A 27997-nucleotide genomic window follows, 5' to 3' on the forward strand; every position below is an offset into this window, starting at 1 on the left:
GACATGTGTTGTGAATTGGCGCTATATAAATAAACTGAATTGAATTGAATTGAATTAAAGAAATATCAGAGAAATGCAGCTACCGCTGTTGTACTGATTTCACGCAGTGTTTCCTTCACAAATGAATCGCTGCTGTTCACTAAAACCTTCTTTCGGACTTTTCATTTCCCAATAAAACGGATCAAATACAACCAATTCTTTCAGTTCAAATATAAACCCCAACAGTTTTTCTATTTACACGTTGTGCCGATTGACCCAGAGAAGAACATGAAATAACTGCAGATACTGATGTGAATGTGTTCATGTACCAGTCACAATGTTTGCACTGAATAAGCAAAGAAAAGCGCAAGAGTTTTAACAGTCATTTTCAAGAAACATCAAATAGATGCAGCGGAGGAAACTGAGAGGTAGCCGAAGCGTGGTCCAGAAGAAACCTTGTCCAAGAACACAACCACAGAACAATCAGCGAGAACAAAGCATTCACACAGAGGCAAGCTGCACATTCCTACAGTTTACTTGCATAATGTGGTTAGTAAAGAGGCATGCTACAATCAGAACAGGAGAGGGTCGAGCGATGGTGTGAACAAGGTGTAGGCGACTGGATGCATCAATATGTGAAGATCCGTTTCTGATTTCACCTCAGGGATCATCGTCAGGTCCAACCAGCAGAAGGTTCTGATAGTCCAGGTTACTTTGTTCCTTCACCACTTTGTTCCCATGTTCCACCCAAACATCACCATAACAGACCCATCAACCTACTGGGACTTCTCCTACCAACCACAAACACACATAATTCAAAATAAAAGGCTTTAACAGAGTTCAGAAATAGTCACCATGCAGAAAGATGGGTCAGTTTGGACTCTACATGGGTAGCACATGAAACTCATGCAAAGAGTCCCATGGAGGGTATAAAGACCTGTCATGAAAATATGAGGAGACCCATGTCAGCTACAAACACACTGCTAACACGGACCCATGGGGAGGATTTGGGCCTACTGTGAGTAGGAAGAGATCAATGGTGACTAGGGGAAGGCACAAAAGGACCTCTTGTGTGTGCACAAACACCCATGGGGGTATAAAGGGCCCCCTACTGGGCACAATAGAACCCATAGCAGGTATTAAGACCTTTTCTGCATATAGAGACCTATGGTGGATAGAAAGAAAACCATGGCGGGTGTGGAGAGAACCATTGTGGGATCCTGGTGAACTCTGGAATAAAGAGACTCATAGGAAGTGGCTCCTTTTTGTGCCAATAAAAGTCTAGCTTCTAAGGGACCAAAACTATAAGTTTTTGTTGTGCAAAGCAAGGAGCGGAGAAGGAACAAAGTAACAAGAACCCAACCCAGACTCCCTGCCTCAACAAAAAGACATTGTTGTGTAGAAAATTTGGTTTCTCCTTCCTCACCTGAGAAGCCAACAGGACAACCTGAGCTCAACCATCGCTTCCAACACCTGCCACATGCAAACCACAGAGAAGAAGAGGATATTTGTCATCTATTTACAGCGTTTCTCAGGTAGCTCTGCTGCTGAATGAAGGTACAGTCGCATGTAAAAGCATTCTGTAATAAATAGTATAAACATGCACAGGTTATAGGACATTCTGGTTCTGTTACAGCTTAGTTCATCTGAGTTTATTCCAAACAATCAGCCACAAAGAGTTCTTTGGGTGCACAGATGTCAACAATTATGTGCAAGAATAATTTGCCGTGAACAACATGAAACCAGTCACAGTTTCTAACGATAATGCTCCTTATCCAGGACCACTGAATAAACAGGTTTTATTGGCACCAGAAGCCCTGCAGGGCTGCAGCATCATCACAAACATTTAATTTATTGCTGGGTTGTAAAACACTCTTACAGCTACCTGCCCAACCAGGTAGGAGTTAAATCTGCACTCTGGAAGCCTTTCAAAACAAAGAACAGCTGAAAGTTAAACAGAGGATTTGTCCTAAATGACCCAGACGACTGGTTGTTCTGCAGCCTCTGAATGAAGTGAGATGTTAAAGAACTCAGTGTTCAACAGAGACTGAAGACCTACATAGTGCTATGAGTTCCTTCCAGTCTATGAACTTCCTGGTTTGGGTCCAGAGACTCCATTACTGTAAAAATACAAGATCCACCTGCAGCTGTTCAGGCTTGGTTTGAAGTTTGTACTGGTTTCATTTTTGTAGAAATTATTTGACTCAAAAATATCATAAACCTTTCTAGTGTTATTGATTAAAATGGCCATAAAGGGCCATCATAATGAATGCACAAGAAACATTTGAATGTTCTTTTTAAATAAAAATTCCTTTGGGTTTGAAATGATGCAGATGCAGTTTAGGATAAACTCGAATTCTTCCTGAAGGAAACTTTAAAACATCCCACAAGTTCATGGTGGCAAAATAAAGTTTCTGTCCTGAATAAACACAGACAGGATTATTTGATTTATTTTTGTATCTTTGTGCATTTATCTCTCTCATTTAATATGTTAGTTATTAAAATATAATTTATTGAACCAGATTGTTCCTTTGGATGGGAAAACATCTAAATCTTATCTGGAAATAGTCTATTTTTCACACTGGGAAACTATAGAATAAATATTAAATGTGTTGTCAGGTTGGGGTGGGGAGTTGGTGCTGATTATCTATAAGTTTGACATTTTATTTACTTAAATAAAATACATTTGGATGCAATTGGACTCAATGAAAACCATGAAAGAATCACTTCCAACCTGTCTGAGCAGCAGGTTTCTGGCCTACGGGTCGGGTTCAGACTCACCAGGACACTGAAATGTGTTCAGCTCCAGTAAGAACTGGAAAGCATTCATTCTTGAACCGAAACATGAAATTCAGACCAAACGGGTGTTAGAGACTCTGGGGTCAAATGAAGCTGAACTGTGGTTTAGAAGCCTGAGAACAGAGACAACAGACTCCCTCCATCAGGAGTGAAACACTGACCCACCGATCACAATCAGAAAAGCCCAAAGAGGCGAGATGTGCGGAGTAAACGTAACCTAACCTCCCAAATGAATAGCAGTCCTGGGAATGACTGGGAAAAATCCGATCCGACTCATCACTTAACATCCGGTAAGCAGAAACACTGCGGTCAGACAGAATCATAAAATATGGCTGAATGTGAAGGCCTGACCTGGGATCAGTTACGACTGCAGCTCAGCAGTCTGGGGTAAACTAGAACTGAGTCTGAGGTCAGACTTCCTGAACATCCAACCAGTTAAAGGTGAACTTTTTTAACCAGAACCATCACCTGGAGGAGAACCTGCACACCACTGTTTCCTTCAGACCCAGTGAAGATATATTTGAGATGTTTCTGTAGAAGACCTTTATCAGGCAGAACAGCCATCTGGTTATTCGTTTCAGTGCAACTTTCTGCAGCCTGTGACTTCACTTTTTTATTTGAGTTCAAGTCAAGTCTGATGAAATCAAAGCTGCTCTTCTTGTCATGCTGTGCAGAAATGAGATCATCTTGTGTTTCACCCAATTTCATCTCTTAGCATCGCTATCAGGACACTTCAGGGAGATCTTTAACTGTGATCTGTTGCCTAATCAGTGATGGATGTTTCTTATATGGTATGAAACCTTACAGCCTTACTCCAGCTCAACTTCTCTGATTACTGATGATAAACCTGCTTTCTTGATCCGATAGTTTAATAAAGGAGTACGGGTTTAAGGTTACAGTCTAGGCCTCGGCTGATATCAAATTCTATATCAAATTTTGAAGCATGTCTTCTTTTTGCTTCCATAAGACGTATCATGGAGATGTTAGCACCTACTTCCCAACAGTACACCTTCTTTAAACATAAAATCAGAAGCATTATCTCAACCTGTCCAAGGTGCACCCCATCTCTTATCCATTGACAGTACATTAATGTACTAAATTCAGTTGTCCTGGGACTTTATGGATTGGGAGTATCAGGAAGCATGGATTATCTCAGACGTTTGAGCAATGATTTTAAATTTAGCGGTATGTTTAGTTTAAGATAGCCTCTGGCTGTCAGACATTGCCTGACGAAAGTCCAGAACCGAAACATGAGTGGGTTCTTGTCACAGCGACTGGAGCCGGTTCCTCCTAAACATGGGGAGTAAACCTGATGTCTGGTTCAGAGAAAGGTGGAGAAATCAGCTAACCATGACCTGGTGGCAAATCAGTCTATGAGGTTGTCTGTTTCTTTCCTGCCCTCACAGCAAAAGTCTTAAATCATCTTCAGTACAAAGTTTCATAGCAGCATCATCTCCCAGTTTTACATCAACTTAGACTTTTTTTGGCAACAGAACATGAGATCCATCAGTTTGCGTCAACATGAGACGTCAGAATAATCCATTTTCCATAGAAACGAATGTCCGATTCCATGATGGTGGGAGAAAAATCAGTGAGAGCAGAAGATAAGCTGCTACCAAATAGTGAAATGGTGATCCATCATTCTGTCCTGCTGGTTTCTGACTGCGTGTTGGGACAGAGTTGGCTGGTTGTGCTGGAGGTAGAGCGTCAGGCAGATCATGCTCATCGTTGTGCAGAAATAAAACAACAAACTGAAACAGAGATACGGTTGTTTTTCCATCTGGTGAAGGAGGATGGGAATGATAGTGCTCGGAGACGGGACTGAACAGTGCCATGTTGGTCTGGATGTGGTCCTGAAGATGGACTCTCCGTGCAGACTTGTTTTATCGGGATTTTAAAATCCCTGCAAAGAGGCAAACAAGAAGTTACATTTCCTGATTCTCCCAAGGAGTTTGGGTCGGTGTTTGGTGCAGAAAGGAGGCTAACTGTAAGAAGGTAAAGTCATGTCATACTTACGTCCCCAGTTGAAGGCGATAGCTGCAGCGATGATAGCAATCCCTCCTAAAATGGAGACGACCGACAGAACCAAGGCGTTCCGACCCAAACGGCGGGCTCCGTCCACATTGCCCTGCTGCAGACTGTTCCGCGACTGAAGGAAAACATGGTAAGAGTTAACCGAATAAAACAGTGTTTTACAAAATAGCCAATATGACCAGCTGTTTACAAAACAATAATTAAGAATTAACTAAAATGTTTGCTTATATTTCCACAGGTTTGATGACTTTCAAACATCCTTTCCCGAGATTTACGTCACAACTGGGATTTATAGGCCCTTTAATTGGGAAAAGTTGGATTTCTTACCATCACGGAGAACGAGAGGGCCACGATGTTAATGGGCACCAATGGGCAGAAGCAGGACAGGATGGCAAGGATCAGGTAATCCCTTGGTTTCGATCCGTCCCCAGTGACCTCTGTGATGGCACTGGGCTGGCGGGTAAGCGAGGGCCTCGGTGAGCCCGCCGCCAACGAGCCGGACCGGCTGCCCAAGTGAGGCCGGCCATTATGATGGCCACCTGGCTTAGCGTAAAGCTTGGGCGACACAGAGGACACTGTGGGTGATGTTTCACCCATCACAGGAGCAACACCGTTACCTGCAAGGCAACAAATTAGCACAGAAAGTGTAGTTAGCAGGAATGAACCGCAGATAAACCAAAAATAAATAGCAGAGCAGAGTAGAGTAGAGTAGAGTAGAGTAGAGTAGAGTAGAGTAGAGTAGAGCAGAGCAGAGCAGAGCAGAGCAGAGCAGAGCAGAGCAGAGCAGAGCAGAGTAGAGTAGAGTAGAGCAGAGTAGAGTAGAGTAGAGTAGAGTAGAGTAGAGTAGAGTAGAGCAGAGCAGAGCAGAGCAGAGCAGAGTAGAGTAGAGTAGAGTAGAGTAGAGTAGAGTAGAGCAGAGCAGAGCAGAGCAGAGCAGAGCAGAGCAGAGCAGAGCAGAGTAGAGTAGAGCAGAGCAGAGCAGAGCAGAGCAGAGCAGAGCAGAGCAGAGCAGAGCAGAGCAGAGCAGAGCAGAGTAGAGTAGAGTAGAGCAGAGCAGAGCAGAGCAGAGCAGAGCAGAGCAGAGCAGGGCAGGGCAGGGTAGGGTAGAGTAGAGTAGAGTAGAGTAGAGTAGAGTAGAGTAGAGTAGAGTAGAGCAGAGCAGAGCAGAGCAGAGCAGAGTAGAGTAGAGTAGAGTAGAGTAGAGTAGAGTAGAGTAGAGTAGAGTAGAGTAGAGTAGAGTAGAGTAGAGTAGAGTAGAGTAGAGTAGAGTAGAGTGTATATGAGCCACAGAAGCAGGAAGAATGAGCTGACTGAGCAGCTGTGTCCTGGTGACCCAGGTTTGTATTGTCATTGCTGTAATTTGGGCTATTAATTCAAGTGGTGGATATTTTGTAGGTGTTTTGCAGATAAATAAATTTTCTGTGGTTTCTTTATGTTTAAAAAAGAAATAAATAAATAAAGAAACCACAGAAAATAAATTTTCTTACTGCCGGTGTGCACCACCGGGTTCTGGGATTGCCGCCGCGACAGGGACCGCACACCTTACAGCCGCAGCTACGGGCAGCAGCATCAACAATAGATGTGGAGAACATGGTCCACTCGGACTCTATGTCTCCAACATCCCTCGGAATCTGGTCAAAGCTCTCCCGGAGGTGAGAGTTGAATACATCCCTGGCCAAGGGGTCCGCCAGACGCTCCCAGCAGACCCTCACTATGCGCTTGGGCCTGCCAAGTCTGTCCGGCTTTCTCCTCCTCCAGCGGATCCAACTCACCACCAGGTGGTGATCAGTGGACAGCTCAGCCCCTCTCTTCACCCAAGTGTCCAAAACATGCGGCCAAAGGTCTGATGATACGACAACAAAATCGATCATTGACCTCCTGCCTAGGGTGTCCTGGTGCCAAGTGCACTGATGGACACCCTTATGTTTGAACATGGTGTTAATTATGGACAATCCGTGACTAGCACAGAAGTCCAATAACAAAACACCGCTTGGATTCAGATCTGGGAGGCCATTCCTCCCAATCACGCCTCTCCAGGTGTCACTGTCGTTTCCTACGTGGGCGTTGAAGTCCCCCAGCAGAATAATGGAGTCCCCAGGAGGGGCACTATCCAGCACCCCCGACAGGGACGCCAAGAAGGCTGGGTACTCCGCACTACCACTCGGCCCATAGGCCGAAATGATAGTCAGAGACCTCTCCCCAACCCGAAGGCGCAGAGATGCGACCCTCTCATCCACTGGGGTAAACCCCAACACGAGACGGCTGAGCTGGGGGCCAATAAACATAAAGAAACCACAGAAAATTAAGGGACGCTGTCAAGCTGAAGAAGGAGTCCTATCGGCTGTGGTTGGCTTGTGGGACTCCTGAGGCGGCTGACGGGTACCATGGGGCCAAGCGTGCCGCGGCCCGGGCTGTGGCAGAGGCAAAAACTCGGACTTGGGAGGAGTTCGGTGAGGCCATGGAGAAGGACTACCGGTTGGCCCCAAAGGGATTCTGGCAAACCGTCCGGCGCCTCAGGAGGGGGAAGCATTGCTTCGCCAACACTGTTTATAGTGGGGGTGGGAGGCTGCTGACCTCAACTGGGGACATTATCGGCCGGTGGAAGGAGTACTTCAAGGATCTCCTCAATCCTGCCATCAGGCATTCCCTGGTGGAAACAGAGGCTGGGGACTCAGGGTTGGACTCTTTCATCACCCAGGCTGAAGTCACCGAGGTGGTTAAAAAGCTCCGTGGTGGCAGGGCTTCGGGGTTGGATGAGATCCGCCCTGAGTACCTTAAGTCTTTGGATGTTGTGGGGCTGTCATGGTTGACACGCCTCTTCAACATTGCGTGGCGGACGGGGACAGTGCCTTTGGATTGGCAGACTGGGGTCGTGGTCCCCCTTCATAAGAAGGGTGACCGGAGGGTGTGTTCCAACTACAGGGGGATCACACTCCTCAGCCTCCCTGGTAAGGCCTACGCCAGGGTATTGGAGAGGAGAGTCCGACCGATAGTCGAACCTCGGCTTCAGGAGGAGCAGTGTGGTTTTCGTCCCGGCCGTGGAACACTGGACCAGCTCTATACCCTCTACAGGGTGCTCGAGGGTTCATGGGAGTTTGCCCAACCGGTCCACATGTGTTTTGTGTACCTGGAACCTGGAGAAAGCATTCGACTGTGTCCCTCGTGATGCCCTGTGGGGGGAGCTCCAGGAGTATGGAATCGGGAGCCCTTTACTAGGGGCCATCCGGTCTCTGTACAAGCGGACCAGGAGTTTGGTTCGCATTGCCGGCACTAAGTCGGACCTGTTCCCGGTGCATGTTGGACTCCAGCAGGGCTGCCCTTTGTCACCGGTCCTGTTCATAACTTTTATGGACGGGATTTCTAGGCGCAGCCAAGGGCCGGAGGGGGTCTGGTTTGGGGACCAGAGGATTTCGTCTCTTCTTTTTGCAGATGACGTGGTCCTGTTGGCCCCATCTAGCCAAGACCTACAGCATGCACTGGGGCGGTTCGCAGCCACGTGTGAAACGGCTGGGATGAAGATCAGCTCCTCCAAGTCCGAGGCCATGGTTCTCGACCGGAAAAGGGTGGCTTGTCCTCTTCAGTTTGGAGGGTAGTTCCTGCCTCAAGTGGAGGACTTTAAGTATCTCGGGGTCTTGTTCACGAGTGAGGGAAGAATGGAGCGGGAGATCGACAGACGGATCGGTGCAGCTGCCACAGTAATGGGGGCGCTGTGCCGGTCCGTTGTGGTGAAGAGAGAGCTGAGCCGAAAAGTGAAGCTCTCGATTTACTGGTCGGTCTACGTTCCTACCTTCACCTATGGCCATGAACTTTGGGTCATGACCGAAAGAACGAGATCCCGGATACAAGCAGCGGAAATGAGCTTCCTCCGTAGGGTGGCCGGGCACTCCCTTAGAGATAGGTTGAGGAGCTAGGCCATCCGGGAGGGGCTCGGAGTAGAGCTGCTGCTCCTCCACATCGAGAGGAGCCAGTTGAGGTGGCTCGGGCATCTATACCGGATGCCTCCTGGACGCCGTCCTCGGTAGGTGTTCCAGGCACGTCCCACCGGGAAGAGGCCCAGGGGACGGCCCAGGACACGCTGGAGGGACTATGTCTCTCGGCTGGCCTGGGAACACCTTGGGTTCCCCCCGGAGGAGCTGGAGGAGGTGTCTGGGGAGAGGGACGTCTGGGCGTCTCTGCTGAGTCTGCTGCCCCTGCCACCCGGTCCCGGATAAAGTGGAAGACGACAAGTACGAGTACGAGTACTTTATTTGTCTTGTTTTGTGTTGAAACAAAATATCCTTTAAGGCTACAGTGAGAAATCTGCTCAGTCTGTTGAGGTGATATAGACATCTCATCATGATGCTTCCCTGGAACCTCTAAAAGTAGGAGTTTAAGGAATGTCCCATGGCTATGGAGGTATTAGTGATGGGGCTGTAACATCTCATGGCATGGACTCTCACGACATTAAAATACCACAATATTCCTAATTAAAGTGAAGCCTGTCCCACATAGAGCTATCCAGTTAGCATGTGACTTCATCTGATGAAGTGAGTTTAAGCTATACTTTTAAGCCCAGAATATGATGGTGAGTACTTTAAGCTTGGCACTATGTGTTAAACATGTATGAGACTTATTTTGAGGAAGGAAAGGAAATAACAAATTTGTCTTGTTATGTTACAGAATCGATGGACGAAGATGCCTCCTTGGGTCGGCCGCAAACAATCATGACAATTTTCCATTAGTACCTAATCCTTTGAGTTCGGTCGGATCGAGTTAGTTTATCACGATTGATTCATTTTTCATTAGAACTGAATATCATTTCAATGGGGGTTGGATTGTTAATAGCAAGGTGGCCCCACGGTCTGAAATGAGTCTAGACTGCTGCTCTGTTTATGGCTGCTGTCAGTCTCAGAGTGAAAGAAGAGACCAGAGAAGGTTGTGGGCAGCGAAACCCGAAGCACTGTGGGTCAGTACAGGAGAGAGAGGGAAGCCATGCAGCATCAAACAGAAGGATATGAACTAGAGGACATGTGAGTATAAGTAGGGACTGGTGTAAGAAGGCCAAAGTGTTATAGCATTCCCCAATGCTAGTGGCTAGAAGTGCTAAAGTTAGTATCTGCTAAAGCTAGCATTTCGCCCTGGGGCTTCGCTACTGCACTAAAAATAAAACACATTTTTGCAGTGTTTTTAAGATAATATTTGATCATCTTTGTTAAAACATTTACCTGGACTAAACCTGCTAAATCATTAATATTTGAAAAAACATATAATTCCAAGTTGTGACAGAAATATTGTCTTGTTCACTCCAAATATTGTCTCAAGGCACCTTACAAAACAGATGGTACATTTTCCTCAATAGATAAACACCTCTGATTTTCACTATCTCAAAAAACATGAGCACCTAAAAGCTCTCAAGCCCCCAAATATATTCAGACATAGCTCATATGCTATTGATTCAGCCACAACGTAATGGCAGAAAGATGGCTTACAGCTTAAAGTGAAAAAAGGAATCGTTTCCACCTTTTATATTTGGAGGTTTTGCACAGTCCTCGGTGTGGCATTAAATGGATTTGCCAGTTTGTAGAAAGTCATATCAACAACACTGGTTTCAAATACTGAGCTACAGGCTGGACAGGATAGAAATCCTTCAAAGCAGACTGTCCTGACGAGGTGAACTTACTGGTCTCCGCGTTCTCACTGATCACTGTCAGATGGTCAACTGATGTCTCCTTTTCTATTTGTCGGATCTCCAGAGCGTCTGTTGTTGACATCGCTGTTTGGTGCTCTTCACTGGATGGTTGAGGTGTAGCAGCAGGCAAGGAAGCATCTCTGTCTGGTAGTGTGCTAGTTGGCTCCTCCGGCTGCTGGGGCTCCTCCATGTTGCTGGATTCTGGAGCACCACTGGGTGCGGGGTCCATTGTACTGGTCAAACAACGGTCAGGTGAGGAAAAGCTGAAAGCAGGGCTCGTTCTGGAAAGGAAAGTTTTGATATATAACTGACGGATTTCATGGACCCAAAACCCAGAAATTATATTTCATCGAATGACATAAATTATAGACAGAAAAGAGTAGGCCGAAGCTAGTTTTAACCACCTTTTTAAAACAGCAACAGAGAGAGAAAGAAAACAGGATCATGAAGAAAAATATCTTGTTAACAAAAGATCACAAAACTCGTTTTGTCATAAGGAAAACTTAGTTCGGGATATTATGCACAAGATGATTATGGTGAACAAAGCAGATCTGATCTGATATTATCTTGTTACTTGGCTAATTATTCTTTCTTTTATGATTAACATTATTATTTAGGAGGCTTACAAAGAGTAAGCCTCCTACATAAACTTAGTGGAATAAGTTTGTCTCCACGATGGAAAACAGAGTCTTTTAAAAACTTTCCACAAAACATGGCAACAAACAGAACCCTTAACACTGGTCTGGATGGACAGCTTAGTGGGACAGGGGTGTCTTGAGTCCATTCTCAACTCCACAGGAGACTTTACTTACAGGGGTGGGAGTGGGTCCACCAGCCAGACACAGGCTTGGAGTAAATGTGTGCACCGATTTACATGAAATTAAACTTACAGTGACTGTTTCATCAGACGTCAAAAAAATCTTTGCAATCATGAAAAGTAAAACCATCCATAACTTTAGCTAAAATAATAAAAAAAATCATTCATCCTTCTGTAATCTCAGGTATGTTTTGCCTTTATTGAATAAAACACAGCATTCACATTCAAAGTCTGACAAGCGTCCTCACGTGCTGTCAGGCATTTAGATAAATAAACTGGACAGCAGCATCATAGCAAGATCATTTATGCCCCATGATTGTTTCCTGAGTTGCTCCCTGCAGTGATAAGAACCTGCTTTGACTAAATCTCTGGTTCTATGAGGCTGTTTGGAAAGATCTGCAGAAAGAAAGTTTTACACCTGAGGCCTGTGAGCTTCTTCATGCTCCATCACACTATACAGGTCCTTCTCAAAATATTAGCATATTGTGATAAAGTTCATTATTTTCCATAATGTCATGATGAAAATTTAACATTCATATATTTTAGATTCATTGCACACTAACTGAAATATTTCAGGTCTTTTATTGTCTTAATACGGATGATTTTGGCATACAGCTCATGAAAACCCAAAATTCCTATCTCACAAAATTAGCATATCATTAAAAGGGTCTCTAAACGAGCTATGAACCTAATCATCTGAATCAACGAGTTAACTCTAAACACCTGCAAAAGATTCCTGAGGCCTTTAAAACTCCCAGCCTGGTTCATCACTCAAAACCCCAATCATGGGTAAGACTGCCGACCTGACTGCTGTCCAGAAGGCCACTATTGACACCCTCAAGCAAGAGGGTAAGACACAGAAAGAAGTTTCTGAACGAATAGGCTGTTCCCAGAGTGCTGTATCAAGGCACCTCAGTGGGAAGTCTGTGGGAAGGAAAAAGTGTGGCAGAAAACGCTGCACAACGAGAAGAGGTGACCGGACCCTGAGGAAGATTGTGGAGAAGGAAATGCCAAAATGCCAGAAGTCCAGTGTCAAGTACCCACAGTCAGTGATGGTCTGGGATGCCGTGTCAGCTGCTGGTGTTGGTCCACTGTGTTTTATCAAGGGCAGGGTCAATGCAGCTAGCTATCAGGAGATTTTGGACCACTTCATGCTTCCATCTGCTGAAAAGCTTTATGGAGATGAAGATTTCATTTTTCAGCACGACCTGGCACCTGCTCACAGTGCCAAAACCACTGGTAAATGGTTTACTGACCATGGTATCACTGTGCTCAATTGGCCTGCCAACTCTCCTGACCTGAACCCCATAGAGAATCTGTGGGATATTGTGAAGAGAACGTTGAGAGACTCAAGACCCAACACTCTGGATGAGCTAAAGGCCGCTATTGAAGCATCCTGGGCCTCCATAAGACCTCAGCAGTGTCACAGGCTGATTGCCTCCATGCCACGCCGCATTGAAGCAGTCATTTCTGCCAAAGGATTCCTGACCAAGTATTGAGTGCATAACTGTACATGATTATTTGAAGGTTGATGTTTTTTGTATTAAAAACACTTTTCTTTTATTGGTCGGATGAAATATGCTAATTTTGTGAGATAGGAATTTTGGGTTGTCATGAGCTGTATGCCAAAATCATCCGTATTAAGACAATAAAAGACCTGAAATATTTCAGTTAGTGTGCAATGAATCTAAAATATATGAATGTTAAATTTTCATCATGACATTATGGAAAATAATGAACTTTATCACAATATGCTAATATTTTGAGAAGGACCTGTAGTTGGTAGCCCCAATCTTACAGGAAAACAGTGCTCCCACATGTGGGAGTGAGTAAATCCCCTGGGGCTGAATCACCAGGTAAGCCAGGCTGACAGTTTTTTGGGACATGTCAAAAATGTATATTGCATGAGTGCTACAGCTGTTAGACATCATGTGTAGCAGACATATTTACCACTGCTGCAGAATCAACAACCGTGACTCAGATGTTTCAGCACGGACCCACTGTCAACATCAATTTCACAACGATATGCAGATAGTTCACTCAATGGATCCTTGAAACTTAATTTAACTTAATTTGACCCTCTGATTAATTTGGCTAATAATTATTCACCCATGTGGGGAGACTCTTGGTGAATTGAAATATAATTCTCAGACCCAAATATGATAGTGACCTCACAGAAAATTAACACACCCGGTCATGACACCACAGAAGGATGTAAATTGCACTCTGTTGATCCCAGTTTACACAAACTATTCAGAAGGGGAAACATGATATTAAATCAGTGACAGCAACTTTATATAAATCTGACTTTAGTAATCGTGCTGTGACTTTGGTAGTCAGTTTTAGCACTTTTCCACCTCTGATTATTAAAGAAACAAAATCAGTAATACTTTGTTAGGATAAAGCAGCATATTATCTTGGTTAAACTCAGGAATCTAAATTGCTTTGGGCCAAACTGGGTCAACAGCAGCAGACATACAGGAACATCTCTCCAAGCTTCTGCTCTGACTGCTTCTGTCCCCAGTTTTACTGCAGTGTTATTAAATCCTGTAGCCATGAGATTTAAAGGAGGCAAGGTGATATAAAACCCTGAGCTGTAATGAAAGAAGATTATTGCAGTTTTTTCTGCTTAGTTGTCAGAAACTGAAGCCTTCATCAGCTCCGCTATAAACACCAAACCAGGCTGTCAGAAGACATCTACAGACATCTCAGGAGTGTACACAAATTCATCCATCCATCAATCCTGGGATGGGAGGCAGGGTCCTCCCTGGGGATACACAGGACAAATATCCATGGGCGCACACACTGATACCTAAGGGCAGTTTAGAGAAAGGGGTTAGCCTAACATTTGCACTGCATGAGGAAGCTGGAGTACCTGGATGGAACCCATGCATGCACATGGAGAACATACACACTCCTTGTAGGAAGACCCCAGGATTCAAACCCAGGACTTTCCTACTGCGTGGCAACAAACAATGCTACCAATGGCACCACCGTGCAGGTTATGTTTACATATCTAAAGTTATTTTAATGTTCAGTCTACAACCTAGTCAACAGCTGTAGAACACCCAGACTCAGATGTTTTCCTTTCACTGGTGAATCAGAGCTCAGACCTCCCTAAAGGGAAAGAAGAATACAACTGGTTTAAATCTGATCTACAGGATCAGCGCGGGACGATAAGGTTGACTAACTGATGTAACTGAACTCTGACCTCTGGCTTGTAGTGTATTGTGGACGAGCTCATTATGAGTTCAGTTAGGTTTCAGCAGACTCTCAGATCAACTCTGAAACATAGACTTTGTTTGTAGGAACATCTCAGGCTCTACTTGTTCAACAACTCAAACTTTTAAGGCAGGATCTCATTCCTGGAATAATGACCGCCCTGTTCTGAAAATGTTCTTGAAAAGCAGCAGATGTTGGCAGCAGCAGATGTTAGTAGCAAGGATACTGTTGCTGGGGAGACATCCACAGACAGAAATGATTGTGTATGTGTACTGCATAGCAGTGAAAGGTATAAAATGTAATGTAACGCAACCCCCAGTGAGACAACACACAGACGTTTCCAGGTACCCGTGTAAGTGTGATGTCTCCCTCTCTGAATTCAGATTGGTTTTTCATAAACTTGTGGAAACTACAACTGATCTCTGACTGAGGATTGTCCTTTAGGTGCCAAATAAAAAGAGTCGATGAGAGGTGAGGAGTAATGTAAGAGTTAACTGACAGCCGGTAAAGTTTTCCTACCTCAACAATTGGTGCCGTGACCCGGATTTGGCACTAACTGAAGGATAATTAATTGACTACGAGGCGGACGTCGTTCTACAACACCACAGGGTCGACCCAAAACCAGAAAAGGTAAGGATATCTATATTTATTCTCCTTTTGCCTGCTAATAGTGTAGGTGGTGTTGAGGAATAGATATCCGTTTTCTCTTAAATTTACAGTCTTGATCAGTTTTGCGTAAAATTATTTGTTGATAGAGACAAGATAAATTTTAGCTGAGATACTTGAATGTTGAGGCTGTAACATACTTTTCACTGAAGATACTTAAATGGTGACGGTGTTGAAGTAAATAAGTTCTGGATTTGGCAATCCAAACTCAGTCCTGATGAGGACTGGGGTATTTAGGCTGGGGTTAGTAAAAGCCTCCCTGAGGGATTGGGACGCCTCTAAGTGGCCAGGGATAGGACCCCGAGACCCTGAACTGGCAGGTGAGGGAAGACAGTTGAGATACTTAAATGGTGAAACTGTAATAATAAGATTAAGTAAAAGGAATTCCAGGGAGTCAACGGAGAGTTGATTCTTAGGTGTCAAACCGGGTTTGGCATCACAGCGGTCGGACCAGGAGAGATTGAAAAAGTCCCGCTGAGTGGAAGAGTTAAAGGCCCTCTGCGATTGTGTTAAATATGCTTTAATTTGGGAAGATAAGTTTGGTTTTTCACAGAGTGGAAGTTTTAGGGTAAATAAGTTAAATAGTTTAGATAGTTTCAAGTAAAACAGTTGATGGATGGAGATGAGAAAAATAAAAAACATAAGAAAAAGATTAAAAAGCACAGAGTGCATCAATTAAGGTGTTAAAGAGTTAAAACTTTCCTGCAGGAAGTTTCGTTTGTCTTAAATATTGCGATCAGTCGGAAAAGAAAGGAGTATAGTGCATGTTATGGTGGACAACTGACTGACTGACTGATAATATTTCTGTGTGCAAAATCTGAACCTATACTAAACTTTTTCTTCTGCCTCTCTCACACACACACACACACACACACACACACACACACACACACACACACATATATGGGATTTGAGTTCAACATCTGCGTTTTTGAGTCTGGACTTTAGAAACCTGCCCTTCATGGCTTCTCCACCAGAGACGCTTCTCCAGCACGGCCTGAAAGAGAGAGACCCTGTCTGTCTGTCTGCCTGCTGCAAATCACAGTGAGTTTCCACGAGAACAAAACTCAGAAGAAGTCTGGCCCAAACCCACTGAGATGGACAAAGATCCATGCTGCTGCAGAGCCAGAAGAGCGATACAATGGATTTATATTGAAAGCACATCTTATGAAGGCAGAAGAGAAACAGGAGCAAAGTTCTTTCTCCCTCCTGGAGAAGTTAAAGTGGACAAAGGAGTGAATGTCTCACCAACAGACCTGAAGGGCCTGGTTGTTTTTTGGACTGATAGAGGACTGTGTGCCATGACAGTCTGACTCTGGAGCGATTTAGAAACTGATGGAGGTAACGTACAAACACACACACATTTGCATAAATCTTTTCCTATTTTCTGCAATGAAGAACGCTTATTAACCGCTTCTCATGTGACGCTTGCTTGACGTGGACAGATATAGTGGGTTAAAATATTATTTTAGGGTTAGAAAAGTATCTTTAAAAGGGTGATAACTTAACTCATTTGATATTTTCCAGTTAATTCTTTTAGAAAAACAAGTTATCTTTCGTCGTGGAATATTCAGGGTCAATTATTCTAGTTATTAAAAGTTATTAAAAGCAGAGGAAGTTACAACATCTCCAAAACTCAGCAGTAACCAAGTGTTTCTATGTTATTCTCAGGACAGATCTCATGAAGGAGCATGTTTAAAACCTGATGGGTTTCTCCTTCAGATATTATTTTCTGTTGTCAGAGTTTATATCCCATAAATCTAATGGGTAGAGACCTCATTAAAACAGGCTTAGTTTTACTGCAGATGGTCTTCATACAGTTTCTGACACAGTATTTACAGTTTGGTGCAGTTTATGTCCACAAGTGTTAACTTACGCTTATGGAAAGTACAAATTCATTGTTTTTCACAGCAGCTGCTGGAAGAGGTTATATTAGGTTTTTCTTCCCTCTTCTGATTCATGCAGCGTGTTGATTTACACTGTACCTTATATCAGGTCCTGACAAAAACTATGAAAGGTTTGGTTCTGCAGGTTCTTTTTTCTCCCTTTGGAGAAGGAAAGGAAACCTAATCAGTTCTGTGTTGCATAGAAATATTAAAACACTTGTTGTTTTCTAAGATATCAGCAGCTAAAACATTTTAAAACTTTTGAGAGTAATTGGTTTTGTTAAACACATTTCCCTTGGTAAAACAAACCTTTAAAATGAGAATGAAAAATGGGGTTATTTAGAAAGAATCTGATTGGACAGTGGTACCACACAAAAATTAAACTAATCTCATGTTTCCTAAAAGACTCTGCATGAAAAGGCCTTCAGAACCGTGGAGTTATTTTCCACCACAGTAACAAGTTTTTTTAAGCATGTTTTTTCTTTATTTTAAAACAGATCTGGGTTTTGTTCTTGTTTTTTTAGCATAATGTTTGTCTGAAGCTTCTTATGAACTGGGTTAGAAGCAAATATGATCTGAGGTAAATTAGGAGCTGTGAACTAATAATTTTAAATCTGATTATTGTCCAAGCAGAAATAATATATTTAGCCAATCCTTCAATCTCTGCAGAAAGTTAACACCATTGTTCAATGCAGTAGTACTCAACTTGTGGTTCCTGGACTCCTGAAGCCTGTAAGCCATAGATTTTGGGTCCATAAAATTATAATATTTAATTAATGGTAGACCGATTACCTATTAAAATAGATCTAAGCCAATGATGAGTTCCAGTCATTTTGGTGACTTTGAAATGCAATAATACTAAAAATTTCTACTCTGGGGACACAGATTGGGGTTGAAGAGTTTAGTTTTGGAACCAAGGTTAGGATTTTTATAACAGAATAAAGACAATAAAATCCTTCATTTTAGGAAAAGAAAAGAAATAAAGGTTCCTTGTTTGATTTCTTAGGGTTTAAAGATTAAAAGAATACCTAGGAGTACAAAGGTACACAAGGTGATTTCAGATTATTAAGAGATAAAATATTGAAACATTTATCAGCATTTGGATTATTAAAGAGGGGTTCTAGTAATAATTTTCTCCCCAACTCTGAAAATTTAAATAGCCAAATTAAGGAAAATTATGTCTTCCCTTTGAAACACTATGTGGAAAAAAGTCCAGTTTGGAGTCAAGTTTCTTGTCTTAATTTCTGATTAAATCAAACACTGCAGTTTTGTTTAGTTTGGGTATAACATAAAAATGTCAACGCCGGCTTAAAATACTTCTTTACATTTAACCTGAGCAGAGAAATTCTTGAATACAGCTGCGATTAAATTGAGTCAAACAAAAAGAGAATTATAACAATAACTCTCAGGATTGTAGTTATTATTATAGAGTTACATTACAAAGAATTAGCAAAAGGTTTCAGCATCAGTAAATTTGGATTCATTTAAGAGAAAACTGTTGCTGTGCTTCTAAATAGTTTGAGATTTTTTGGACTATGTGCACTCATTTTTTAAAAAAGGATCCTGAAGATTGTCAGAACAAAATTGATCAATTATAGCATTAAAATATATGGTTGAGAAAACATATTCTGAAAAGAGATTGTTAAAAATGTCTTTGAATTCTTGAAGCTTCAAATTTGGCCATTTGTTTGTCTTTGATGTTTTGTCTTTGTTTTGATGGAATTAATGTTTGTTTATTTGTTGCATGAAACAATAATCCATGTTTAGAATAATGTTTCTAAATCCAAGATTGATTAAAACTTTGAGTTTTCAGGAGAGTTAAGAAGCAGCTTGTTTCTGAGGTAGGTGCATGTTAACAGTTTTGTAGTTTAAGGTTCACTAAGATGGGTTGGGATGAAGAAACTGTGGTTCCGCCCATAGGCTGTCAATCAGAGGTTAGTTCTGCCTGACTCCGCCCACCTACCAGGTTGGTTCACACCTTTGTTGTCATGGTAACGCTCAGCACCTCCCTTCCTGAGTTTTAACATTGTTTAAGAGACAATAGAATCAAAATGCTTGTAGTGATTGTTGCCTTAATAACATGTTTTTTTGGATGTAGGATGACATTTAGATTTATGTGTTTTATTATTAAAAGGTTAATGAAATAGTTTAAACTAGTTTGAAGAATTAGTTTTGCATGCAGAATCATTGGTGATTTATTAGATTGAAAGTTTCCCTGGTGCCATTAAACTAGCTGACAGTTCAAGATATGCAAAAGTAAGAAATATATTTTTGATAAAGAATCAGTTATGATTTCATACTTGGTGGGAATTATTTATTAGATTCAATTTGTAGGATTTATGCATCTGAATTACATTAGATGTCCATTAATCTAATACTCATCTTTGTACAAGACAAATCAGGATGATATGTGATTAATTTCTAAGTGAGACATTGATGAACTGAATAACTAAAGTTTGTGTTTAGTTGTTAATGGAACTGAATTACAGTTAAAAACATCTGGATTTTCTTTATGCTGCTTTCGTTAAATTCATAGTGACACATAGTTATGTCAGAATTCATTTCTTTGGTTCTATGTAATGTAATCTTGGTTACTAGAACATTTTTGTTTAAACATTTTGCTGAATTGTTGCATGGGTTGGACCCTGCGCCAGAAGAGGGGAATGTCAGAATAAAGAATAAAGTAACATGGGGTTCCAAACGTTTTAGCACTCATGGGAAAAAGGGTAGTTAATACCTCCAGTGAGGACTTAGTGACAATACGAGAGAAACGTTGTACTTTGTTTATATAAATGGTGCATAGCTCCCTAAGACCACATTATGAAAACCTCTCTGAAATTATGGTGTTGATTCTTTTGTGGAAATTCTTGCAGTAAGGGTCCCAAAGTGTATGACCTTTAGGTTACCTCACTCCTCAGAACATCTGTGTTAGAGGAGGAAGCTGTAAAAACCATTATCAGAAGTTTAATGGTTAAAACTCATGCTTTACGGGGATGTGTCAGGAAGAGCAGATGGTTTGTTCCTAGATAAATTTGTCACCTCTGAACCCAAGAAGGGTCTGGGGTCATAAAACACAGACTCTTTTAAGTTGAGATAAAACTGTCATGTTCTGGTATAAATACTGTGTGTAAATGTTGATCAGGGCTCTGTTTCACTGACTAACCTCAGTGTCAGAGTCATTCAAACACTGAATGCCTTTGAATAAAACTTATAAAGACAAAGTCCGGATTTTCTCTTGTTATGAGTCAACTTCTACCCACTTTGATAAGAAAATTCAACAACAGTAGCAGCAGATGTTGGCAGCAGCAGTTAGCATGACTTGCCTCTGGATTGTATCACCTGTGGACATGGAGGGTACTGGAACGACTGCACTGATCTGCAGGGTTGTCTCTTTGGTAATACGGTGTAAAAATGAGAGATGCTCATGATTTAGTATTACTGTCAGGAAGAGTAAGATGCTCCTTGTTCTGCAACTTGAATCAGAGGCCAGCAGGATGATCTTGTTTATTTAACTGGAATTTAAAATCATTTCTAGTCATCACAGAATAACTTTGTATTACTTTTTTCAAATTTTTATTGTTTTTATTTATCAGGATAAAACAAGCAGTGATGATTAAAATCAACTCTGACTGATGACCTGCGGGTCAAACACTATTCAGGTCATTAAACACAAGAAAACTGTAAATTCCCAGGTTTTTGGGGGGTCTGTAAACACATCCACTCACCACATGTTTGGATAAAGGTTCAGGTCCACATGGTTTGAAGCAGAAAGAAAAAATGTGGAAATTTCTCTTTTCTCTGCAGGACATTTTCTATGAGGGTCAGTTTGTTACATTTAGGAATTAAAACTAAATTTAGACGATGAGTCGACGTCCTAAATGCTCCAGAGCTTAAGGAAATCTGTAGGTCAGGCCTAAAAGAAAACCAGAAATTGATATCGGCCCGATCGGTGCATCTTTCAGAACAAGATTTGGATTTTATCCGTCCAACTGAGTAATCACTGTCATTAGAGACACTCCAGCCTCTTCTGGAGGATGATCCAGAGGAGTTGTCAGGCCAGCAGGGATAGACAGTCCCCTTAGAGAGTTCTGGTTTTGACCCAGAGTCTCCCGCTAGAGAGAAAAATCCCTGGGGAACCTCAGGAGAAATCCTGATCAGATGAACCATCTCTGCTGACTGAGCAGCAACGAGGAAGAGATAGATGGAACATAATGGTACTGATTCCAGGACTTGGTCCCTGGAAGAACAGCAGCAGCACATTAAAGCTTACCTCCTCAAACATCTGCTCCGAAACTAGAAAAGCAAACAGATCCTTCCTGGTTTTGAGAAAAGTAGATTCACAGACAGGCGTGGTGTAGGGCTTGTATTTACGGAGTCCTCGATCCAGCTGTCCAGGATTCGAGTCCCAACCCAGGAGACCAGTGGTGCAGGTCTTCCCCCTTTCTCCACCCCACTTCCTGTCTTTGTTGCCTCAGGTGTCGCAAAGAAAAGTGGATTCACATTTCAAAGTATTTTATCATAAATGTGATGACAGCAGCTCCAAGTTGAAAGAGGTTTTTTTTCCACAAATCTTAGAAGAAATTAGATTTTTTAATGTGGTAACTTTAAAAAATGTTTCTTATCCTGACTGCATCTCGTTTGTTGCCCCTTAACGAGTTCCTGTGTGAAGCGTTCGATCAGCAGCAGTTTCATAAAGGCCACAGATCAATGGACGGACTCATCGATCCGAGCTGCATCCTAAACAGCAGGCTGAGATAAAGCCTTGTTGCAGCACTCGGAGGATGGTAATGAGCTGCCGGGACTTGACTGATTACTGGGACTGTAACTTCCCCAGAGGACTCAGGACACCACTGCAGCATCGCTGCATGTTTACTCATCCAAAAACCTGCAGGGATTAACAGGATATTAGTGGAACTGATCCGACCGGACTGCTTGAAGGCTCAGAAACAGCATCTTGTAGGAGCAGATATGATGATGATGAAGATGTTTGAGACAATAGGTTCTCAGCAGCTTCATCCGGCAGAGGGAAGGAATTCAGGAAAAGTTAAAACCCAGTTTTCCTGAAACTCAGATCGGCGCTGACCCTCAGCAGTCTGCAGCATCTTCAGAGACATGGGAGCTCCTAAAGATACAAACCTAAAGTCAGGAGTCAATTCCAAAGAAAGAGAAGAAATTAATTTAGGATCCGGCAGGGATTTCTGCTTGTAAACACACTTTAACCCTTTCAGGAAAATATTTAAATGTTCCTTTTCATGAATCCAACAGATTGGATTAGGCTGAAGAAGTTTGGATCACTCTGTGGTCTGAAGCCTGATCTCTGAGGCTGGTTTCACTCATCGCTCCAATCCATTCAGACTCCTCAGAGGAACAGAAACCCAGCAACTCAGCAGACCTTCTGTAGCTGCTTCACACTGAAACGTGTCAGTGAGAGGAAGAGGAGGAAAACCAATGAGAACAGTTCTTCATCCTGATGAAGGATGCAGTTCTAACCCTGCAAACATCTCCTCCACCAACAGCAAATAGAGAAGGTGGAGGAAGGCACCTTCTGTCCATTTCAGCCAGAATTAATCAAAAAGAAGAGAAATTAATTAATCAGCCGCCTGACCAAACACTGCTTCATGATGTTTGTAAGGACAGAAAACATTTATTTTTTATGTTCACATTGTAATTAATTTTCACAAAAATAGGACTTAAGAAATTTATTTTATCATGAAATGCATCTTCATTATAAAAAACTTGTGCCTAACTAAATTTAAATTGTTTAGATATATTTGAATTACTTTAAAGAAAAATTTATTTCAAAGAAATAAAACATTTTAAAAATATTAATCCGAAAATATAGAAAATTAAACCATGGCTCAGTAGACAGCATTTGGAGAAATTTAAAATTAAATGTTAATTATTAAATATCTTAAATAATTGTTAATTATTGAAATATCATCACTTTAGTAAGGTGAGTGTTCTGATGATGATGTTAATGATAATTATTTAACATATTGTGGAGATCTACCTGAAACCAAGTCTTCCTTGGAGCTAAAGCATTCATTTTGGTTGCAGCAGCTGTGAGACAAACATCTATTTATGCTGAGAGTCCCGTTAGACTCCTGGTTGGAGCTGCTGCTACTGTTAACCCAGAAATGTTTTATCATGTTTCTTTCTTTAGTTTTATTTAACGAACCATGTGGAATAAAGGGTAATTTCATCACCATCAATTAAGATTTTTTTCATCTCTTTTAATTTTTAAATGAATTTCCTTTTTTTGCTGTTGTTTAACACTTTATGTTGAACCCTCATAAAAACATTTTTAATTTCCAAGATTATGAAAAAAACAATGAAAACTTTAACTAGTCACCAACTGGTAACTAATTTAATGTGGATGAATTATATTCTACTCATTAAACATGTGCCAGTACTTCCATCGGTACTCTTTAGTGGCTGCCCAGTAGCTTCCTCTACATACTCTACTGTTCCTCTCTCAGGTTGTGCTAATGTATTATTATTCTTGCACAGGGAAACCTCTGAGCTCTGCTGCAAACATTCCCCAACAACCAGTTTATTTTTGCATGATCTGACTCATCTCTGCGAACTGCACTCACAAATAACCAGACACTGATCTAATCAAGCAGTTTCATCTCATCCAGTTAGCAGATTTTTAACTAAAAACAGATGAAAGTACAGGATGTTTATCAAATCAGCTCTCAGATGGAAAATTTAACTGAAATTTCTAAATGAAATGAATTCAAATTCAGAGTTTTATTGAATTTAATGTGTTTTGACTGAGTGACTCTGCTCAAACTTGTAACAGAGGACTTTGGGTGCCAAATTATTTATTAACCTTTAATGAAACCTTAATTATAACGGACCTTAGATACTTGGAGTACACTGCACCGTTTCCATCCATTACTGAGACCCAGCGGTGCAGAAAGAAAGAGGAACGCTGACAGAGACCTTGGTACCTAAATGAAGGACTCCCACAGCAATTAACCTGCTGTTTCCTTTGTTCCCGATTCAGGGTGAGGATTAATGTTTGCAGAGTCGGACACATCAGAACCGGAGAGGGAAGCAGCAGGAAGAGACAAACATCTGTTTTTAGCTCTGCTGCAGCAGCAACTCTGTGCTTTAATAATCACTCCATTAGTTAGCTCAGGAACCCATCTGATATTTAACTCTGGATCACCAGTGCTGTTTCTGCCGGTTTTAGAGAAATCGGATTAGTTTTCTGGGCTGCACAGTGGAGCAGTGGTTCGCACCGTTGCCTTGCAGCAAAAAGATCCTGGGTTCAAATCCAGGCCTTTCCGGGCACTCTGGTCCCTCCATCAGTAGAACCCGTTGGTTAATTGGGCTCTCTAAATGAAAGGTGATGGTTGTTTATTCTGTGTCTGCACTGCCAACCTGTCCAGATGTACCCAAATGACCACTAGAGATAGGTACCAGCCCCCCCCAGACGGGGGTACCAGCTTCTTTCACAATCTACCTACAGAAACATTATTGGCTCTTGGTACCAGAAAGCTCAGCCAAGACCCAGCAAGAAAGACTGCTGCAAACTCAGAGACTCGATGCAATAAGTTGGACTTCCTCACACAGGAAACATTTTTCCAAGTGGCATTAAAAACTCACTCTGACTCCGCTGCATCATAATCAGGGTTGATCCGGTCTCCATGGAACCAGATTTAACCAATCTGAACACACTAAGGTCATCTGGTTCAAGTAATAAGTGCGGTCCGTTCAGAACCTTGAGCCTTTAGCTCCAGCCCCAGGTCCACCTCAAGCTACAGAGGCTCGGTCTGGTTCAGGGCCCGTCAGCAAAGCTTCCAGAGCAGCATGAGGTCAGTGGAGGAAGCATTATCTAAAGCTCAGGGGTTCCACCAACCTGTTCAATAGTCCCACCCCTCAAAAGACTAACTAGCAGATCTTTGGTCGTAACCTTAAACATAGGAGACATGGGTGAACATTGTCAGATGATGTTTTTGGGATGTTTAAAGCCAGCTGACATCTGAGCATGCGTCTTCATGCCAGCTTGGTGAGATGTTGGGGTTGAAGTTATGCCTCTTATCCACCAAACAAGGTTCTAAAGGAGCTGTGATGGTTTTTACACCATAGGGGAACCTGGATTCATTTTCACATCACAGCTCCTTTGGTTTCTTCATGCTGGCTTAATAGAAGGAAAGCTCACATCAGTATGTTGGTTAGATTTATGAAGAACCAGGAACATCTTGTTGGAGGTGTTCTGGGCTCATGTGGGTCTCCACGTAGGATTGGTGATGACATGAAGCTGCATGTCATCGCTTAGATGTTGGTTGTCTAAGTCAGGAATGTGGTCTCCACAGACAGCTGCTGAAGGTCTGAGGATGGGAGAGACCACACCCCACTTCGGATGAAATATTCCTAAATTCTGGAGTTAGAACTGATTTTTAGTTGGATCCAGGGGTGAAAGTGAGCTGGTACGGTCCGGTACTGAATACCACTAAAAGATTCTGGTACGCGGTACCGGGAAGAGGGAAGAACGGCTGTCTGCTATGAAGCCGTCATCCAGAACCAGTTACGGCTGCAACAATTCACGATCCCACAAAGAAGATCAGATCCGCTACCAATAGTTAGTCTAAAACACGACTTAATCTGTTTATAAATATAGTTATTTTCTCCTCATTCCAAATAGTTTCTGAACTGTTCTGCTTTGCTGGAGCCTCAATGCTCTTGCTTTGCTTCTCTCCCCTCAGAGCTCGAGGTTTTTATGAACGACCAGCGTTTAAAACGAGCCCCGCTACGTTTAATGTCTGTCTGTTCGCTGCTAAATACCTCAGTTAAAAGCAAAGGGAGATAAACTAGTTATGGTTCATGTTAATTTGATGAATTACAACAACACAGTTCAGCTCGAAAACACCGCTTATGACCAGAGATTTCACATAAACTACACGAGAGCGCATGCGTGCTTACCTCCATAACAGAACGGTTGCCAAGGAGATCGGTGCGTTCGATTTAATGGACGGGGAGATTTTACACAGGTGGTGCACAGACATAAAAAACCGCCGCCCCCAAAGTGGGCGGGACTCTCAGGAACAGGAAGTGATGCAGCGCTGCTCAGATTTGCTGTTTCAGGTGATGAAACTGTTAAGAACCGGGAGTAGAACCAGATCTGGACCACCACTTCAGGGCCTGACCCTGTTTCACTGACGACACCGACACACAGCTCATCTTCATCACGCTGTAATTACAGAGGCAGCTCCAGTCTCGGACCTCTTCACTCAAAGCCGGTTCTGTTCGTGTTTAAAATTCCATTTTAGTCTTTTGACAAATAAAATGTTGATTTGAATTTGAAATTTGACATTTTCAAAGTTGATTCAAATCTGAAAATAAATAAGAATAAAAAATAAACTTTCTGCTGAATTAAGTTTGTTACATTTTGTTTTGTTTTAAAAGCTCAGGATTCAAATATTGTTTTTTAATCCATATTTGATTCTAATTTGTACAAATATTTAAAATCTGATTTCCTGTTTTTTGTGTCTTTAGTCCTAATAAATCAGTAACAGAATCATCATCAAACATAAATAATTAATTATTCTGCAGATTAAAGCTTGTCAGTTCATTTATTACCACTCTTGAATTTTAGGTTTTAATAAAAATATATTTTTTCACACTGGAACCAAACAAAACATCAGCAGATGTATCTTCTCATTGTTTTTCCCACAGTGGCAGCAGGACATATGGGAGTGATGCCAGGTTACTGGCTGCTTGCAGCATTTTCTAGAAACCCTCCAGAACAGATGAGCTGCAGGTCCAGTTTGAGCTGAGAAACATGAAGCTGATGAATGAAATCCTGTGAGGAACCAAAGGAAAACAGCTGAGCTCCTGCTTTGAATGAATATTTCATTAACGTGTCTGAATGTTTTAGACATAAAACCCACCATGAGCATCACACTGAGACAAAGGAAGGGATGGAGATACGGTTGTGACACACCCACTGAGAACGCAGCAGCAGCAGGTTCTCCACATCAAACAGCTTTTCTCACCTCAGGAGGAGCAGCCCGAGAAGCTCACCTGGTTTTAATCCACAGCAAGCAGCAGGGTGAGGCTCATTGTGTCTCTGCAGGAGATCCAGAGGTCCAGTTTAAGGCAGCAGGACTGAAAAATAAAATAAATGGAATAAAAGATGGTGGAAAAAAGATGCGGCTGGATGTTTTTCGAGAGGTTGGAGAGATGATTTCAGCTCCCTGTCAGTCCGGTTTGTTTCTGATGATGCAGAGAGTCACTGCAGCAGCTTCGTCTCCAACACTGCAAGAGATGGGGGAGTGTGTGTGTGTGTGTGTGTGTACAGTAGCTGCTTTCTTTTTCATCCTCTGATTATCAAGTTAGCACAAATCTATGATGAAAAGAGCTTTCAAAATAAAAGCCTGTTGGGATTTTTCAGGTCAGCAGCCTCTGAGTCTATTCAACCTGGCCTGCATCTGGTCATCAGGGTCATCTTCAAGTATTCACGGCACATTTTGTCAGAGGTCCACAGTCCAGGTGGGACAATCTGTCCGCAGGACAACCGCTACTCATGTCCTCCATAAATCTGCCCTTTATGGAAGGGTGAGAAGAAGACAGATATTATTGAAGGAAAGTCAGAAGAAGTCTTGTTCACAGTTTACCACCGACCATGTAGGAGACACAGCAAACGGGGAAGAAGATGATCTGCAGAAGACTTCACCTTCCAGCATGACAGCCACCTTAAACATACAGCCAGAGCTCCAAGGAGATGGTGTAGATCAAAGCAGATTCATGTGTTAGAATGGCCTAGTCAAAGTCCACACCTAAATCCTACCGAGATTCTGTGAAAACTGGTGTTCTCAGATGTTCCCCATCCAATGTGACTGAGCTTGAGATGTTTTCCAAAAAGGAATTTAGTCTGTAGATGTAGGTGCTGGAGACAAACTCCAGAAGACCTGC

At 42.3% G+C, this 27997-nt stretch overlaps 1 protein-coding gene and 1 long non-coding RNA gene across 6 annotated transcripts; one reads left to right on the forward strand and one right to left on the reverse strand.

Annotated features, from left to right (window-relative positions):
• Positions 1 to 135: 135 nt before the first annotated feature.
• LOC124864994 (trafficking regulator of GLUT4 1-like) lies at positions 136 to 27389 on the reverse strand. 4 transcript variants are annotated; one of them, XM_047359972.1, is made up of 6 exons: positions 27107 to 27389; positions 21342 to 22193; positions 10472 to 10761; positions 5140 to 5429; positions 4795 to 4927; positions 136 to 4681 (listed from the first exon to the last, which is right to left on the reverse strand). In XM_047359972.1, the coding sequence occupies exons 3-6, from the start codon at positions 10707 to 10709 to the stop codon at positions 4662 to 4664; spliced, it is 681 nt and encodes a 226-aa protein (XP_047215928.1). In that variant the 5' UTR covers positions 10710 to 10761; positions 21342 to 22193; positions 27107 to 27389; the 3' UTR covers positions 136 to 4661. The 4 variants fall into 4 exon arrangements, with proteins under 4 accessions (XP_047215928.1, XP_047215925.1, XP_047215926.1 ...); XM_047359969.1 differs by lacking the exon at positions 21342 to 22193; XM_047359970.1 differs by lacking the exon at positions 21342 to 22193 and having other exon boundaries at positions 27079 to 27389.
• On the forward strand, positions 26146 to 27101 carry LOC124864995. Of its 2 annotated transcripts, none has more exons than XR_007037417.1 (3): positions 26146 to 26275; positions 26759 to 26887; positions 26961 to 27101. It is a non-coding gene; the product is annotated as an uncharacterized LOC124864995 (long non-coding RNA). The 2 variants fall into 2 exon arrangements; XR_007037416.1 differs by having other exon boundaries at positions 26199 to 26327.
• Positions 27390 to 27997: the final 608 nt, after the last annotated feature.

This window comes from Girardinichthys multiradiatus, chromosome Y (genome assembly GCF_021462225.1).
Source record: "Girardinichthys multiradiatus isolate DD_20200921_A chromosome Y, DD_fGirMul_XY1, whole genome shotgun sequence".
Taxonomy (NCBI): Eukaryota; Metazoa; Chordata; class Actinopteri; order Cyprinodontiformes; family Goodeidae; genus Girardinichthys; species Girardinichthys multiradiatus.